A 16810-nucleotide genomic window follows, 5' to 3' on the forward strand; every position below is an offset into this window, starting at 1 on the left:
CCTGGAGTTTTATGACAGACATTGGTTAGAGTTTCCTACACCAAGCTGCACTTGGACACCAAGAGACACCAGTTGTTGCCTCAGGCTGCAGCAAGGGATACTGAGACCCAGAGCCACTCCCTATCCTTTGAGGTGGAGATGGCATTTTGTCTGAGCTCTGGCCAAACTGACACAGCAGCACTGAACTGGAGACAGTTTAGTTGTCTTGGACTTGACTCATCCACCTTTTTTGTCTAAATCCAAGCTAGTTATTTTTAAACTACACTGCAATAAAACACAGCTGCTGTGGAACTGGCTTCATCAGAAATGTAAGTTTGCAGGTATTTAGTCCACAATACGTAATTGTATGCAGGCAGTCTGCCGAAGTGCCAAAGTTATTTGGTTGAGAAATGCAGCCTTTGCACAAAAGTTCCATCAGGGCTTCTAGCCCAGAGACTTCAGTCTTAATTTAATCCAGCTGCCACACAAGAACCATTATAATCAATGAACAAAAAGAAGATTTGCACAGTCAGCAACAAAATGCCACTTTAAGTACCTACATATTTGAGAATCCAAGTAATGCTCCTATTCATAAATAAGAGGCTTCCAACTGAGCATATAACAAATGAAGTACATTGATGCTGGGCCACAACATGTTTAGAAAAGCTGGAGGCCCCTAAAAAATAAAGTGCATTTAGTCAGAGTTGGGCTTTCACCGCCAACAAAGTCACTGAAATAGCGTTGCACTCTGTGGCTGTCTGCGGTCGGACAGCTGGCACCACTGTCATATTACCCAAATACTATTTAAGCAAGTCTGACACCACCTTCACAAGGAGCAATTTTTACCCCCCTTTACGCAGTTCTGGCCCAAACCATCACATGGCAGTGCTCTCCACTTGGACAGGTACCATAGGAAATGGTGATACTAATTTTTCAAGTTTACCAAGAGCTTTTTCTTTCTGGTCTCCGGTAAATCAGAGAAACACAAATGTAAATTCTTACTGCATTTCACATAGAGGCAGGTGCCCCCTGCTAATCTGCAGTGTTTTACCTTTGGTTTGCTCATTAACGAGAGCGGCCCAAGTGTCATGTACTGTGCTGATAATGCTAAAAAGGTGTAAGGAAGAATATACCGTAATTATCTAAATCAGATCTGGACACAGCAGCATCATTACTGTACAGGGCCAGAGGTATCTGAGTTAAAAGAAAAGAAAGGAAAATCCCAGTATTCTACTCCTAACCACAGATGCAATTTAAATGTTACAAATGTAATAGGAGCAGTCATAAAAACTCCAGGCATGACATAGCAATTTCAGTAAACACAGCACAGTAAATAGCTTATTAAATCAAGCTGCCCTCAAACAGGAGCTGTGGCTACAAATTCAGATGATACAATGACATAATTTAACTGCAACAAATCACACCACTCCCATCCTTTTCTTTCCAACCCTGAGATTTTAGTGTGTCTTAGGGGACCTCAAAAACCCTTCATGAAGCACAAAACCTTCTGTGAGGCTTAAGCAGAGTTCACAAAAGGGTAGGAAGTGCGTACACTCTGTACTGAGTGGTGAACTTCTCTTGGTAAACAGAACTTAACCTCTTGAACTTAAACCCTTGGACTCTGCGGGATGCCACAACTTTGTTTGCAAATGTTTTTCTCTGCAGGACTGAACAGACCACTTGGGCATTGTGTGCACAGGCCAAAGAGCAATTGGAATGGCGTTGGTGGCAGAAATGCTGTTCAGGTTTAATGTCTGTCCAGTCCCGCTCCCATTGCAAAGCACAGCGCCCCTGCCGATGCCCAAGGTCCACCCCAATCCTGCTGTGTTTTCTCCCATTCTAGGAAGTTTACCCATCTTACTAAAAGGCAAATGCACTAAGTGGGTACTGCAGCAGGACACTGCTGAATTCATCAGCCCTTTTACAAAGTGAAAAACCCCTTTGAAACCCCAATGAAAGAGAAAACAAGTAATTTATGAACTGGATGCTTGGAAGGATGTATCTGGGTGTGCTGGTGGGAAGGACAGCCCATGCCTGCTACTGGGAATTTTCTCATCCCCACACAATACAGCTGAAAACAGTAGTTCTCGTTTCTGTTCTTCCAAACTAAGGTCAGAAGTTACTAGGACAAAGGTACCAGGACAAAAAAGACAGTGCATCTTTCACACCCAGAACTGCAACACTAACAACTTGATCTCATTTGAAATACTGTAATATTCTTTAGGGCACAAATGGAAAAAATAAAATTTAAGAAAAATACCTAGAATACAATAATAAAGATAGTAAGTACAGCACATGAATTGCAGCTGTCCAAAGAGAAGCACATGCAAAGGGGATGCTGTTCTGAATGAAAGTTGCTGAGTGCTTTAGTCCAATTAATACAAACCAGGTGTACATGTGCTGAGACTAACCCACGTGGCATCCAAAAATGGCCAAAGGTAAAAGAGAATGACCACAACTGTTTTAAGACAGTGTTCACTTTTTAGGTAGGGTGCCGGTAGGATTCCTTGCTATAGAAGAACAGCTTAAAAACACACTCCAAGGCTACATGACTAGAAATGTGACATTCACAGTATGAAACATCTAGCAGGAGACTGGAAATTAACTTTGGTATCACTGAGCCACCACCTGCAGTCTTTGGAATAGATCTGCCAAGGCCAAGACGCTTCTTTGTGACTGATGCTGAGCCAATGTGCCAAAGAGGGACTGCTCTAGTCACACACCCCATAAGTGTGGGGAAAACCAGACCACAGAGCACTTGCCGACTCTTCCAGAATAACAATGTTGCCCTCCAGGGTCCAGGCTGGACCACAGGCACAGGGTTTTTTGGGAAAAGAATGTATGATTGGTGAGAGATGGGATCACACATTATCCAACTGGAGGGAAGAAGGTTATTAAACAAGCATTTGGCTGAAGAACTTACACATGCAGATGTGATTAATCTCAAAAGATCAACATTTTCAAGGTAAATCACAGGTCCTGCATTTTGAAGACAGGAAGAGGCAATTCCTGCCAATAGTTTTTGTGCTGGGTGCCAGACACTATGCTGCTATCACAACTAAGACATGGCTGCAAGTCTGACCCCACTGAGGAACCAAGTGGTAGGGTTACACGCAAAGGTACATGCATGATCTCCATTTTTACAGCCCTGAGCCAGGGTCACTGCACTCGTCCACCTCTTCCTTTTGGGGAGCTGACAGACAGATTTTCCATTTGCGAGGGGACACTGCACAAACACAGTTCTGATCTTTCAGCAAGAAGTCTTCCACACTACTCCAGATTTCAAAGGCTGACTTTATCCTGCTGGATGTAGAGCATAAGCTCTACTACAGCTTATGAGGCAAATCTTCTCCATCCTCAAATTTACAGATGCTTTTTTGAGCAGTCCACATTTTAAAATCCCCATGTAGCTTAATAGACTTGCTGGGATAAAACTGCCATGACTTTGTACATTTGTTGAAAACACCAGTTAAAATTAACAACCTCTAAAGAAATCCCTTCTACTCACCAAATAAAGATTCTTATTTTAGAATACAAACAAGGGAAGGGAATGTTCATGTAGTAACCTTATTGCCTTGAGCACTGGTCTGCAGAGTTCTTTATTTTAAAAAAAAGTAAAATAATTCTTTACAATTCCTTTTTTAAAAGTCCTTCAGAAAAAGGATTAGATTGCTTCTGCAATTTAGCACTTGTTTCTGAACCACTAGAAGTCAGCTGATCACACTTTTCTTTTGCTCATGTGGAGTTCCTAGCACAAGAGGTGAGAAGCACTGACCCTACATCCATAATGCTAAAACACTTTCAGCACACATTACTGACCCCTCTGAGGCCAGGCCTGTGAGTACAGCATGAAAGGCAACATTGCTGGTAATAGTGGGGGAAGTGGGGAAAGAACCCACCATGCCCTAGGACAAATTTTAAAAGAAAAAAAAAATCAATAAATCTTATTACCTATTTAAAACAACAATGCAGGGTTTAAAAAAAAGAAAAAGAAAGAGCTCTCTTCATTCTGGACAACTAAGATTTAAAAAAAATCTCACAGCCTTGTCTTCAGCTTCCAAGAAAGCTTGTGAGGTGAAAGAGGGCCATGTGGAGGTCACTAGGTGATTTACAGGATGGATGCAATGGCACCTAAAAAAATAAACAACTTATTTTGTTTGAAATGAAAGCAAACCAGAGAGACTCAGCTAGGGAGCAACATGACCCCCAGCCATCCTGGAAGTGAAGAATGTGAAGCAAACAAGTGAACATGGACCCAGAGAAGTTCTTGAGGTGATTTTTTTAGAGGTAGACTTTGGGATTTTTTTTTTCCCTGGGAACAGCCTACAGCAGTCTGACACAATGAATGCAGATGCTTTAATCTATAGCTTGTAGATTAAAGGCAGAACTTTCTGAACCATCTAAAGGATTTAGAAGCTTAAATTGCACTGCAAATTCCAGAGGAATTTGACCTGTAATTAATTAGACTCTTCTGGAGTGTCTTTGTTTTTTGTTTTAAAAGTGGTTTTTTTCCTTGCAATCTCTGAGAAAGTGTGTTTCAACATCAGGATGTGATTAACTGGAACATCCCACATTATGGAATTACAATAACCAGGAGAACTAATGTATGCAAGTGTTATTTCTGATTTCCGTTTCTTCACGTTTTTTGGAGCCACTGTTAGTTTCTATCCTGGAGATATGGGTTTAAGGCTTTCTTGAACTAAGCCACTCTTTGTGCAGCCAACTACAGCACACTGGAAGCACAATTATGTGACTAAGATAAGACAAAATGCAGTGGTGATGCACCAATTCATCATGTTTGGGTTCTTCTAATGAAGCCCATTACTCACAGCAGAGCATTTTCTCAAGCAGTTAGTCACCAGCAGACAGCTTTCCCCATTACTCCTTCCTTTTCTGCAGCTGGTGAATAGTCTGGTCTTCCCCTCACCATCCCAAAAGTGCAATATTAGGAAAAGTCGACACCTACATTAAAAGTAAACAAACAGTGTTTAACTTTCCCTTAAGCAAAAAAAAATTAACAGTAAAACAGAACACCTTTCAGGAGCAAGCAAACCTTTTTCATTTAATAAAAAAGAAAAAACAGACAAAAACAGCCTGCTGTCCATTTAACACTACAGAAAGATACTGAATATCTTCCTTTAGCTTATTAAAATAAGCATAAAAATAAACTACATACTTATAACAGCTTGCATAGAAACATTTTGTTTTGTACTTTGTGCAAATCTTACTAAATAAGGCATGCTTGCAGAGTGTAGGTAGCAATGCAGTAGTTACCCAAGAATGCTGAGAAACTGCAAGGAAAATTCCAGGCAGTCTGCAATCCACATCCACTTACACAGTTCATTTGACTTCAAAGCCCAACAGCTGATAGCTGCAGATCTGTCTGCACCATAAGGCAATATGGTATGTGTAGGGTCTAGCACCTGCTTTCAGCTATTCGGGGGTTTAATACACATAAGATCACTTGAATTCAAAAACCTGACCCACTAGTTAAAAAGATGGCTTCAGATGTGGATTAGTAAGAACCTGGTTTCAGGGAAAAGGAAGGGAAGAGGAAAATGACACCAAGAAGCACAGTCCTTCACATAAAGGGGTTTTGCGCAGACTGTGCATGTCTTTTTATACTGTGAACTTGCCCCACGGGGCAATGTTTTTTCAAACAAACTGTCTTCTAACAAGTTATCCAGAAGTGTATATCTGGAACAGAAAAAGCTAACACGTTTGCCTCTCTTAGCCAGCCTACAAGTGTCTATTGCAGAAATTCAACAGGAATTAGTAACACTAAAGAAGAGTGGCTGTGTAAAGAGGAAGGGATGAAGAAGGAAGCTGCAGTCAGAGCAGCATCAGAAATCTCTCAAATAAGTTATGTAGCACAGAGGGAAATTATAAGGCCTAACTGGAATAATATTTTGCCTCCTTCTTCCCCCTCTAAATCAAGTATTTTCAGGAAATATTGAAGTACAACCTTCTTTTGTAAGCAGCTTTGCATTAAAAATCTGTTTAAATTCCAAAAGCTTTTTTAAAACACGTTTAAAAAGTCTACTAATAATAATCTTCAAAATCCCCCAGTACTTTGTAACATAAAATGGAATGTTCTTGGGCTAGAGCTGCCAACTCCTTCAGGAACTCTGGGAAAAGGGCAGCTGCAAGCACGGCGTTCCTCACGTGGGCAGGAAGGCTGGGATGAGCCAGGCCTTTCTTTCCTTTCTGTCCCAGGAAAGGCTGCAGTACAGCTGGGTAAGCTTCAGAGAGGTTCCTTCCTTTCCCTGCCATACTGCTGTGCTGGACATTACCTAAAGCCAGAGAAGAGGGAGAGGCAAATGCAGAAAAAAAACCAAACTGTATATTAAGCACACACAGTATATGTACAGTGTCCAAACCCAGTTTACAAGGATTGTGTTCAGAGCCGTAATTTGCAGTACCCAGATTGTGCAGGGATCCAACATTCTAAAGTTCTACGTGGCCTTACTCTATTGCATTTTTTATTACCTATCTTTCCCCAGGTTATATATTATTCAGTTCCAGCTCTGATGAGAGAAATACGTGGGCAGAAGAGGAGTCAAGGGAAAGAATAATATGGATTTACTTTCTGAAATAGCAGATAATATCTACCCATCTAGACCCAGCATAGTTGTCTCCATTTCAACGATATCGTGCTCTATCCCTCCCCCAGATCAAACTGACGTTTTGACTTTACTTCTTCTCCATCCTCTCCCTGTGAATCATCATGTAAATGGGTTTGAGGCTGAGTTATAAGATTGCCACATGAGTTTGAAGCAAGCGAGAATCTAAGAGGAAAAAAAGGTTTAAAAATTTGATTTTTCTGCAGCTTCGGGGCCCACTAACTACAGTTACCTTTAACTCCCTGTAAAGCAACTAAACATTAAAAACAGAACAAGCAAAAACCACTGTGTGCTCTGCTAGAGTGTGTGCTGCTGCCAGAGTTCAGAGGATCAGAGGTCAAGCATCAGAATGCATGGAATTACAGTGACAGCAGCACCTAAATTTCAATCAACTGCTCCTTGTTTCAACCTGAAGCAGAGCTGCCCTTTAATTAGATGATAATTAATTTAGTGAAACTAAAAAGGTGACAAAATTTAACACTGATGGAAAGAAATACTTTACAAAGAAAAATTAACCTGCAGAACTCACTGCTACAAGATGTCATTGAGGCCAAAAGCAGGGACAGATAAAATCCTATTTAACTTACAAGTGGATGCTCTCATAAGCTGATAAGTAAATCATTAAAAAAAAAATAAAAGTACTTATATTAACTCACATACTGCAGATAAGCCAAACACTACATTTCTGCATTAAGAGGTTTCCCTTAAAATGTAATTTATGTTAAAACAACTCAGTCTCAAGTGACATCAGCCTTGTTCTGAAATCTCTCCAAGTATCAAAGGCGAGGAGCACAGCCATCCCTCTGTTCAACAGCTCTGCACTTTTGTTCCTTGTTTGTCCTTCTCCAAAGGCACTGTGGAACACTTCCAAACACTCAAACGAAATTTTCATCTTAATCATTTAACAGACTCATACTTTTCTTGAGTTTAAAACACCTTTCCAACCCCAGACTTATCAATCATTCATGCTGTTATTCTACACATTTCTATCTACTAGAGACAGAGTACAGGAATTTCAATTCTGTGGAAAAATCTGACTGTGGGAGGAAAAACAACTTACATTATGAATTTCAATGAAAAGATAAAGTCTTGAGCTTCCCCTGAAGATTTTTTTTTCAGATTTTCTAATGTCAAAATGTTTCATAACTAATATTTTAAATTTTTATTTAGATTTTACTGCTTATTTAGGGGAAAAAAAACAAAACAGCAGAAAAGCACAGAAAGCTGATCTAGGAATCAGAGATTCTGGTTCTTTACTTTGATCAAGATTATTCACTTCTTTCTAGGATCAGGAGGCAAACTAAATCATACAAATGAAACTCATGAAAATGAGTACTCTGAAAGTGGTTACCAATACACTGAAAGAAAGGCAGCTTTTCCCATGGAATCTACATCATGACAGCTCTATATATGTAACCAGAACCCAATCTACTGTGTAAGGAAACCACAAGCTACTGCAAGCAGAAAATAGTAAGTTGTCCATTTCCGCTTGAACACCCTTCAGAGATCATCCCTGTAAAGAGAAAGGAAACACTCTTGGTTTTACATTTGTGTTTCTTACTAAGTCTGGCTTCAGGTTTTCAGATGTGGATTCTGCAGGAGGCCAGTTATGCTCAGACCTGTAGAGAACATTGGGGTTATTCACCACTCCTGTTCAAGGGAAAAAATCCCTCAGAGAGCAGCCAACTTGCATGATGCTCAGAGGTGGTATTCAAGCAAATGCAAAGAAGTCCTATAGGGGTTCCTAATTTCTTGTTTAGTTGTGGTTTGTTGTTTTTTTTTATTTATCATTATTGTAGCAGTTCCTATATTGCACTTAATCAATATAATGAGCTACTGGTTGATGGACTACTGAGCCAACTTTCCCACAGGATTACAGTTTGATGACTTCCATCACCAGTCCTGTTGGGAACCAAGCCTGCAGTTATCCAGACATTTGTTTACTCTCTACTCATTTGTCAAGAGAAGCCTTCTTTGCAGGAGTTGCTACTATACAGAAGAAAATGTACCAACAGGGTGACTAAGCAGCCCTGTTTCAAATTCCTAAATAATGATCAGCATGAGTCAACCTAGCAAATTCTGAAGCCCACAGAAGAAAACAGATGTAAAATTGGAAGTATAAATAAATGCCATCAGGAATTCATGATATAAAAGCTCTTATTGCCAGCACCTGAAAAAAAAGACTCTAAATGTTACCTCCTAATCTCATCTCCCACATGCCAGCTACAATACCATCTAATAGTAAAGCTTTCTAATCTCTGGCACCAGAATGCAGAGCCTAAAACACTACTGACGTTTGCAGTATGCAGCTTCTTTACAACAAGCACCTTCCACAGACCAATTCTTCAAGAAGCAGCCTTAGTAGGATCATAATTGTACAGGCTAGTTGTACTGCAAATCTTAGAAACACACGCTATGCTGACCAGAAACTAGGTAGATTATTAGTCAGAGCCTTGAAAAATGAAAATACAATTAAAAATGGCACATAAAGAGTCCTGCTTTCCACACCTCTGGAAATCGAAGAATAGTTCAACATCTTCACAGAGGCGTAGGCAGAACCGGTGATTATTAATGACTCCCAATGAGTCAGCTCTTAATCACTCACCAAATTTGACATATTCCCATCACATGGGTAGTTGGCTTTCAGGGGAAAACTGAACCTAACATTGCTGGCTCAGCAGCAAGCTGAAAACAAGCACATCCTCAGGGCACAGCCCCAACTCCACCCATTGCCTGGCTGTGTCTGGAAGGTTCTTAGTTAGCATGTAAGACTCTTCGCTTTGCTTATTTTCACTAGCGTGCCCCACAGCAGTATAAATTAATACCAGTAACTGAAAGACAGGTGCAGTGTGCACTGTGCTGGAGAAGCAGCAGATGTTATGGAAGTCCCTCTAAAGCTGGCTTGTGGGATGATACCTGTTGAAGTCCCCACTGCTCTCAAAGTGTTCTGGCTTTTACACATCTCCTCTTTGTTTTTTTCTGTTTGTTTTGCTTGGTTTGTCATCCAAGAAAGCACATTAAAAGTATTCTGGCTAGTATCTATCTCCTTCATAGCAGCCCTATTCAATTGATATGAAGCCCTATTCAATTGTTCCAGAAACCAATTCATTGTGGACTTCTGTCCTCCCTAACATTTATCAAAAAAGAACCAGTGACTAGCTGAAGGTCAGGCTAAAAATAAAATGAAATCATGCACATATGCCACCTCACCTCATGCCTCAAAAGTGAGTTTGTTTACGGCCAAACTGACAGCAAGCCAAGAACTGACTTTGTTACTTCTTTAAACAGACATTTTATGTAACAAATAAAAGCTTCTAAAGAGCAAAGAACATCCCAATAGACCCATACACTGTGGTCTACTGAGCATCATCACTTTAAAGTCAGAAGGATACATCTGGTTAATGATATTCGCACCACACCTTCTTTTAATCTTCTGAGAAAAGGAGAGGGGTAACTGGTAAGTCATTCCACTCAGCACTCCTCGAGCATGGTTAACATTTACCTTTGGTTAGCAATTCTTCTGCAGCATCAGACATGTCCACACGAAAAAGCAAGTACTGTTGGGCCTCCAGGAGAAGACCTGGAAAGTCTTTTTCAATGGAAGCAAAATGCTCAATCTTATTTTTCACAGATGCCAGCACCTGTCAAAACAACAGTAACAATTACTTCTTCCTCCTTTGCTCCCAGTGCAGCCACAGACTGAATACTTGGGCTTTCTCTACTTGCATTAAAAGAGAGTTCTGACAAAATCTATGGTCATACAGAGTTTCCAGTTCTTTGCACAAATGTAATTAAAACATGGAAATTAAATAAGAGGCTCTCAGACAGGTGGGAAAGCTACTAGTGAAACTGAAAGGAGCTAATGTAAATTTTAAGGAGACACCAAAAATACTGCTCCAGTGGGCATGGCTAACACCCGTGGTCAAATACCTGATAGAGCGACCGCACGCTAGGCTGAAACACCATGTTGGTGTTGAGCAGAAAGGAGCGAAGAAGTGGCTGTGGATAACTTGCCAGTTGAGTAATAATCCCAATAAGCAGCAAATTTACATGCAAGGAATTCTCCAGCATGTTCTCCAGCTTCGACAACACTACACTGATGAACGGTCCTGCAAGAAAATAAAAAGGAACCAATGCTTTTGTTTTCACAGAAGAAAAATCCCAAGATCCAGGAAATAGTTATTTAAAAGGAATTTTGATCATCATAACCAACAAAATTAGACCTCTCACACACTAAAAAAGACAGCAGGTAGAAAAACCAAACTGTAGCTGAACAGACAAAACAGACTTAACAGAGGTGTTAAAAGCTTTTGTGATTAAAAGCACATTTGCTAGATAGCCAATCAGTTTGCATTAATGGTGTATTTAACATGCATAACTATTCCACTTTACATGTGCCAATAAGGATTTAGCCTAGTACATTATGGTCTACCATTCTATTCCCCTTGAAGTTAATCAGAATGGTACTACTAGTTTCAATGCAAACAGAATCTGCTCTTTTTTCTCCTGCTGTGCCTTATTTCTATGAAAGGACTGGGCAAAGTAAATTATAGCTAGCTTTCTTGTCTTATCAAAAAACTGGTGTTCTTTAGAACATGAAAATGCTACTCTAAACATAAAAATCAAGAGCTGTGATAGTTCACATCACAAGAAAAAGCATTTGCAGTACTGTAAACAGTCACACAAAAGCAGGGAAGACATTAAAATAGATTTATAAGCAAAATTATTGCTAGACATAGGCTTTAGCATATAAATGTCACCAATAAATAATAGCTTTAGCTTGTGTATTCATGCTGCAGGACAACCACTGAAAAACAAAAGCATTTACCATGAAAGTACATAAACCCTTAGTGCTCAAGCTTAAGAAACCTTTGCAAAGCTGAGAATGACTTCACTACATGTTGCTAGACCACACAGCTGATGAGATGCTTGAGGCAGCCTGTACAAGTGACCTAATCACAAGTCAAGTCTTAGAAACATCCTTTGTCCCACCCCCAGTTCCACCACACTATTCTGGCTGCATAAAAGCTAGGAAAACCAGGCAGAAGAATCCCTGGGTGATGCAGTTAAAGCACTGCTAACTTTGAATATCCCACCCTCAATCTTGGCACAAGATGCATGCCATGGACATTTCTAGGGTCAAGCAGGTGGCCATAATCCAACCCCATTCCAGCTCCCCTCACCTTGCACGTGGCTACTGTCCGGCACAGCTCCACTCACAAGACGAAAGGTGGGAGGGCCAGTGTTGGCAAGGCTTTATATGGCTGCTGCCTTCCAAGCACAATGTCAGCCATCAGAGCTGCAGGAGTGCCCCCTGCCTGGGTACCCAGTGGAGCAGCCCCAAACCCTTTTGTTGAGATACAGTTTCTTCTGTCCCAACATAACTTACTGCTTTCCCTATCATGTTCATGGAGACATTTTCACAGAGCTCCTGAAGACCACAGTGCAGTGGAAACTCTACTGTACCAAAAGGGATAGCAGGAGAAGGTGTCAGTGTTTCTCTCCACTAGGTAACACTTTAAAGTTGAGCAGGTAAAGCTGAATCTAGATACTTGTAACAACTGCTGCTTGCCACTGCAAGAGAGGTTACCAAATACATAAAAAAATTTCTCAGTGATAAGCGTGACTTTTACCACCAAGAATTTATTAGAATGAGAATCAGAGGAAGTAAGCAGAGTTTGGGAGCCTTGTAAGAAACAGGGTAACTAGATGAAAAGTCAAAAAATTATTCCTTTCTTGGCCATGAAGTCAAGCACTGATATGTGGAGAGGGAGGGAGCAAAATATAAATTCTTATTCCTGAACAACACATTCTTTCTTGCTCCTGTGAAAATAGGGATTATAGTGTTTAATGTTTTTGCACTGGATACAAGACACCAATAAGACATTTTCTTCATAGATCCATAAGCCTGATGAAAGCGTCTTTGCACTGCTGACACTTACTGCGTGTAGGGAAAAACCTTTGTCAGGTTATTCAATTCTGCAGAGAGAAGGCCCATCCCATGACAGTATCCCAAATCGGTAAAAGCAACCCCAAACTTTATCAAACACATCTACAAACATAATACACTATTCCAAATTAAATACAGAATCATAGAATGGTTTGGGTTGGCAGAGACCTTAAAGATCATCTAGTTCCAAGCCCCCTGCCAAGAGCAGGAACACCTTCCACTAGACCAGGTTGCTATCTTTGAAAGGCCCTGCAATCTCAAGATTTCCAAGGTAGTGTTACAAGCACTAGAGGCCTGTCAGTCCCGCTTCAGTGCCTGGTAAATTATGGAGAAGATTGTTCTGGGAGGTATTGAAAAAATACTTGAGAGACAACACAGTCATCGGTCACAGCCAGCATGGCTTCATGAAAGGAAAGTCCTGTTTATCAAACTTGATTTCCTTTTATGACAGGGTAACCCACCTAGTTGATCAAGGGAAGACAGTTAATGTAATCTTTTTGGATTTCAGTAAAGCTTTTGATACTGTCTCTTACAGCATCCTTCTGGACAAAATGTCTAGCATACCTGGATAAACACATCATGTGGTGGGTGAGCAATTGGCTCACAGGTCGAGCACAGAGGGTAATAGTGAATGGGGGAACATAAAACTGGAGACCTGTCACTAGGGGGGTTCCACAGGGCTCCATCTTAGGCCTTGTGTTCTTCAATATCTTCATAAATGACTTGGATGTAGGACTGGAAGGGACACTGAGTTTGCAGATGACACAAAACTGGGAAGAGCTGTTGACTCCCTTGAAGGCAGGGGTGCCCTGCAGAGAGACCTCAACAAATCAGAGGACTGAGCAGTCACCAACCATATGAAGTTCAACAAGGGGAAGTGCTGGATTCTGCACCTGGGATGAGGCAATCCCAGATGTACACACAGACTGGGGAGTGAGATGCTGGAGAGCAGTGCCATGGAAAGGGACCTGGGTGTCCTGGTCAACAGCAAGTTGAATCTGAGTCAGCAGTGCCCTGGCAGCCAGGAGGGCCAACCTGTGTCCTGCGGGGCATCAGGCAAAGCATCGCCAGCCAGTCGAGGGAGGGGACTGACCCACTCTGCTCCGCACTGGTGTGGCCTCACCTTGAATATTGTGTGCAGTTTTGGGCACCACAATATAGGAAAGATATTAAGCTCTTAGAGAGTGTCCAAAGGAGGGCAACAAAGATGGTGAAGGGCCTTGAGGGAGAGCCGTGTGAGGAGTGGCTGAGGGCACTTGGTCTGTTCAGCCTGGAGGAGACTGAGGGGAGACCTCATTGCAGTCTACAACTTCCTCGTGAGGGGAAGAGGAGGGGCAGACACTGATCTCTTCTCTATGGTGACCCAAGGGAACGTCCTGAAGTTGTGTCAGGGGAGGTTTAGGCTGGATATTAGGAAAAGGTTCTTCACTCAGAGGGTGGTTGGGCACTGGAACAGGCTCCCCAGGGAAGTGGTCACAGCACCAAGCCTGACAGAGTTCAAGAAGCATTTGGACGATACTCTGAGGCACATGGTGTGACTCTTGGGGATGGTCCTGTGCAGGGCTAAGGTGATGATCCTTGTGCGTTCCTTCCAACTCAGCATATTCTGTGATTCTGAGCACCTCCTTACATGCAATCACCAAGATCTGCATTAAAGCAAGGTAAACAGCCTAAGAGTAAGCCATACTGTGAATGGGGAGCAAACAGTGAGGCTTATTGTTATTAGCTTTTTATCTTCATTTTCTTCAGTCTTGAGTTTTTCTTGGGTTTTGGCAGGGGGTGATTTTGATGTTGGTTTTTGGAAAGGAACAAATGAAGAATGAGAGACATAGACAACATTTTTGACTACATTTGACAGCAGATACTGGGAAACAGAGATTTGGATGTGATTAGGTTCTGGTACAAGGAAATTGCCGCCACAGCAAAAAGAGCAAATTGTTTGAAAATCAGGCTGCATTTTTCAATTATGAAACAGTGCCAAGCATTCTGGCCACAGCTGACCAGAAAGGGCTGGTTTTCAATGAACACACGTTTTCCCCCTCCAAATGAATAAGAAGCTATCTTATAGAGGTTTTGTTTTGGGTGAGGAAACCTAGATACATTATTATTATTTTTTATTATTTGCATTACTCTGGTATCTAGGAGACATAATTAAAGATTAGGAGCCTGCAGTGCAAGGAACTGTACACATACAGATCAAAAGCCCACTCTGACCTCTGGTAGTACTGTCATTCTTGAGTAGCTTGGACAGTCAGCAGAGACCAAGCTTAAATTGCTGCGTGGCACCAGACAGAAAAGCATGCCAACAGCGAGGGCAGGACGACACTGGAGGAACAGGATGCCAGGGTAGAGCATAGACAGGCACATACAGACGTGGCACCAGTGCTGACACCTCGTGCTACAATGTGGAATAGCAGAGAGGGGGAAAATGGCACCATGATACTGCATCTACCGCATCAGAGATGAAAGTAACTATAAAAAAGCAAATTATTTAACTGGGCTCTCTATATTAGAACAGCTACTCCAATCCCCTTTCAACCGAAAAAGCTTCGTCTAGAGTGATGGAGCTCTCACATACAAACAACATAACCCCTGCTCAGTGTTTTAAACAATTACCAAAAAAAAAAAAAAGCAGCCAAAGAAGACCCCCTGAGAAACCACCATTTGCTGTCACCGCACTGATGGCTCTGCTGTATTTCCACATTGGATCTCTCACTCTCCTTGGACTGATCTCAGCTATACCCTCTTTAGTGCCAGAATTGTTCCTTGCTCTATGCTTGTGCTGTGTGCCACACAGTGTGATCTCATTTGCCCCCCCCCTTAATCACCATGCCATCCTGCATTTGTTATGTATGTAATTAACAGGACATTCCACCTGTAAATGGAGCACTCTGGCTCCTCGAAGCATGCTTAGGAGAGACATCCTCCTTTGGTCCAAAGGGAGATGATATGCTCTCTGCAGAAGGGGTGTCTGTTGAAAAATTCTCAAAGTCCTCCTCCTCTTCTGCTGGAGAGACAGGGTCAGGAGTATCCAGTTTCTGCTCCTCCAAGCTTGCACTGTTTGGATCCAGTTCCTTAATAATTTTGTCATACTGTGCAATGAAATCCTCACCATCTGTGCTCAGCAGTCTTAAGTTACAATCTGCCTCCTGAGGAGAAATCTTCAACTCTAAGTCTGGCTGTGGATCAATCTCAGTCATTTTCTGGTTTATTTGTTCTTTCATCGCACCTTGAGTTGAGCTTGAATTTCTCTTACTGTGCTCATCCAAGCCCATTTCCAGCTGGGTCTTTGCAAGAGGCCCATTGACTACTGTCTGGCTTTGGACCTTATGTTCTCTGGCTGCATTTAAGCTTTTCTCCTTGGAGCTGTCATCATCTTCAGTATCCTTCTGGGCACATAACCTGTAAACCATAACATCATCCTGAAAGTCTGATTCCTCTATATAAGAACCTTTGATGAGCATAATGGCATTTTTTTTCATTTCTTGTATGTGTTTCGGTGGCTCTGCAGGTGGCTGCATTTCTGTGCTTCCCAGATCATCAAATGGTTGTGGTGAGCTCACATTAGAACCAGGAGAAATCCCTGTGTCATAGCTATCATCCCATTCTAGCTCCAACTGCATCTTCTCGCTGAATGGAGTTACTCGAGAGGAGCTGCATGTGCTAGGTGTCCTTTGCTGGAGCTGAAACATGGGATGTTCCACATCTGTACTGTTCTCCTCTGCAAGCGTTTGGATAAAGGTGTCTGGATCAGGGTTTACTCCATCATACAAGGCAGACCAAACTTTACAATCTTTCAAGCACTGGATGATGGCTTCTTGAGCTTCCCCCAGGTACTGCAAGTAGCTGATGTCCACAGCTCTTCCATATTCCACAATGCAAGTAGATTCAGAAGAGCGTCTACCAGAATCTAGAAGTAAAGAAGACGACATATCATGAGAAGTATACCAAATTTTTTCTAGCAAGGGATCCACTAAGACATTGCAGAGTGTGTAACCCCAACCATCCAATAAGGCAGGAAGACAAAAGCATAAAAATTAAGAAATTAAGATGTCATAAACATACATGACTTGTTCCTATTGCAAAGACAGAGCTGTAACTCAAGATTTCTGAGAGAAACCTGCATTCAAACCTTAAAGCAGCAACCACTCTGAAGCAGCAAGGGTTGCTGTCATGTATCTGTACATTATTTTCATGAATGCATATTCAAGCTGGATAGCTGTTAAAATAAGGTTTCAATAGACCCAGACACATGGAA

General features: G+C 41.6%; 1 protein-coding gene across 9 annotated transcripts in view; it reads right to left on the bottom strand.

Moving 5' to 3' along the window:
• Positions 1-5014: 5014 nt before the first annotated feature.
• The window catches only part of FAM160A1 (family with sequence similarity 160 member A1), an 87797-nt gene continuing 76001 nt past the window's right edge, over positions 5015-16810 (bottom strand). For all 9 annotated transcript variants that reach the window (XM_027676926.1, XM_027676919.1, XM_027676923.1 and 6 more), the window contains 4 exons: positions 15428-16462; positions 10533-10711; positions 10105-10243; positions 5015-6272 (listed from right to left, as the gene is read on the bottom strand). In XM_027676926.1, coding sequence (XP_027532727.1) covers positions 6022-6272; positions 10105-10243; positions 10533-10711; positions 15428-16462 — 1604 coding nt within the window. In that variant the 3' untranslated portion in view covers positions 5015-6021. The remainder of the gene's footprint in view (positions 6273-10104; positions 10244-10532; positions 10712-15427; positions 16463-16810) is intronic.

The sequence above is a fragment of the Neopelma chrysocephalum genome, unplaced genomic scaffold, assembly GCF_003984885.1.
Source record: "Neopelma chrysocephalum unplaced genomic scaffold, ASM398488v2 Primary Assembly neopelma1_42b, whole genome shotgun sequence".
Classification (NCBI taxonomy): domain Eukaryota; kingdom Metazoa; phylum Chordata; class Aves; order Passeriformes; family Pipridae; genus Neopelma; species Neopelma chrysocephalum.